Source organism: Rhincodon typus, chromosome 45 (genome assembly GCF_021869965.1).
Source record: "Rhincodon typus isolate 14 chromosome 45, sRhiTyp1.1, whole genome shotgun sequence".
Taxonomy (NCBI): domain Eukaryota; kingdom Metazoa; phylum Chordata; class Chondrichthyes; order Orectolobiformes; family Rhincodontidae; genus Rhincodon; species Rhincodon typus.
Window position 1 is genome coordinate 348808 of NC_063376.1, and position 1428 is coordinate 350235.

The 1428-nt window shown below is 48.7% G+C and overlaps 1 protein-coding gene across 1 annotated transcript in view; it reads right to left on the reverse strand.

Annotated features, from left to right (window-relative positions):
* The window catches only part of LOC109917782 (polyunsaturated fatty acid lipoxygenase ALOX15B-like), a 53321-nt gene that overhangs the window by 29020 nt on the left and 22873 nt on the right, over positions 1 to 1428 (reverse strand). Inside the window, exon 2 of the mRNA XM_048620009.1 lies at positions 1003 to 1084. Coding sequence (XP_048475966.1) covers positions 1003 to 1084 — 82 coding nt within the window. The remainder of the gene's footprint in view (positions 1 to 1002; positions 1085 to 1428) is intronic.

Genomic DNA, 1428 nt, shown 5'->3' on the forward strand with positions numbered 1-1428 from the left:
ATGTCCCCCCGTCATTAAACACTCCCAGGACAGGACAGCACGGAGTTAGATACAGATTAAAGCTCCCTCTACACTGTCCCCCATCAAACACTCCCAGGACAGGGACAGCACGGGGTTAGATACAGAGTAAAGCTCCCTCTACACTGTCCCCCATCTAACACTCGCAGGACAGGGACAGCACGGGGTTAGATACAGAGTAAAGCTCTCTCTACACTGTCCACCATCAAACACTCCCAGGACAGAAACAGCACAGGGTTAGATACAGAGTAAAGCTCCCTCTACACTGTCCACCATCAAACACCCCCTCAAATCCTCCTCCAAAACAATTGTAAACATCGCCTATAGTGATCTCTATTCAATACTTGAGCAAGTTTGAAACCCATGGGGCTAGAGGTGAGAGGACAAGGGGATACCTGGACCCCAGTAGGAAACAGACCAACAAAGGGGGCTGTGTGGTTTGAACTGTAACAGGGAACAATAAAAGTAATAACCTTGAAGTTATGTTCTGAGTGACTTTGTACACCTGGAAATGGAGCTGCAGTAACCAGGAGAGGGATACGGGCCAAATGCTGGCAAACGGGACTAGATTAATTTAGGATATATGGTTGGTTCGAAGGAGATAGCAAGAACTGCAGAAGCTAGAATCGATACAGTGTGGAGCTGGAGGAACACAGCAGGTCAGGCAACATCAGAGGAGCAGGAAAGTCAGGATTGATGAAGGGTCCCGACCCGAAACGTCAGCCTTCCTGTTCCTCTGATGCTGTCTGACCTGCTGTGTTCCTCAAGCTCCATATTGTACTGAGTTGGACCGAAGGGTCTGTTTCCATGCTGTACAGCTATATGACAGTCATTTCCAAAGTTTAATCTTTCCCCTCTGGGAGAAGATACCACCTTCACTGTTCAATACCGACCAAAATGGTTCTGTTTGAAAGCAATGATTTTATTTCTTGGTGACAACCAGTCTCCTCGTTCTAACACTGAGATGCCAGCTGCAGTACTCACTGATAGGTGTCTTGCCTGCTTCTTAGTTCATTGACCCAGTGCTGCTTAAGGATGGCTGATTGATATTCATGCTTTCTCCGAGCTGGGGGAGAACAGCAAAAACAGAATTGCAACACGATGAAATTTCTTTTCAAATCAAAGGGAGACGAGATTTGGTTTTTCTTTTCTCTCTCTGGTTCTGCACTCGAATCGACCCTCAATGATTGTTTTGGAAATCACATTAGCTCCTCCAACAACCCCACCTCCCAAACCCACCTCCCAAACCCTCCTCCCAAAACCCACCTCCCAAACCCCACCTCACAAACCCTCCTCCCAAACCCACCTCCCAAACCCCACCTCCCAAACCCACCTCCCAAACCCCACCTCCCAAACCCACCTCCCAACCCCACCTCCCAAACCCACCTCCCAAACCCACCTCCCAAACCC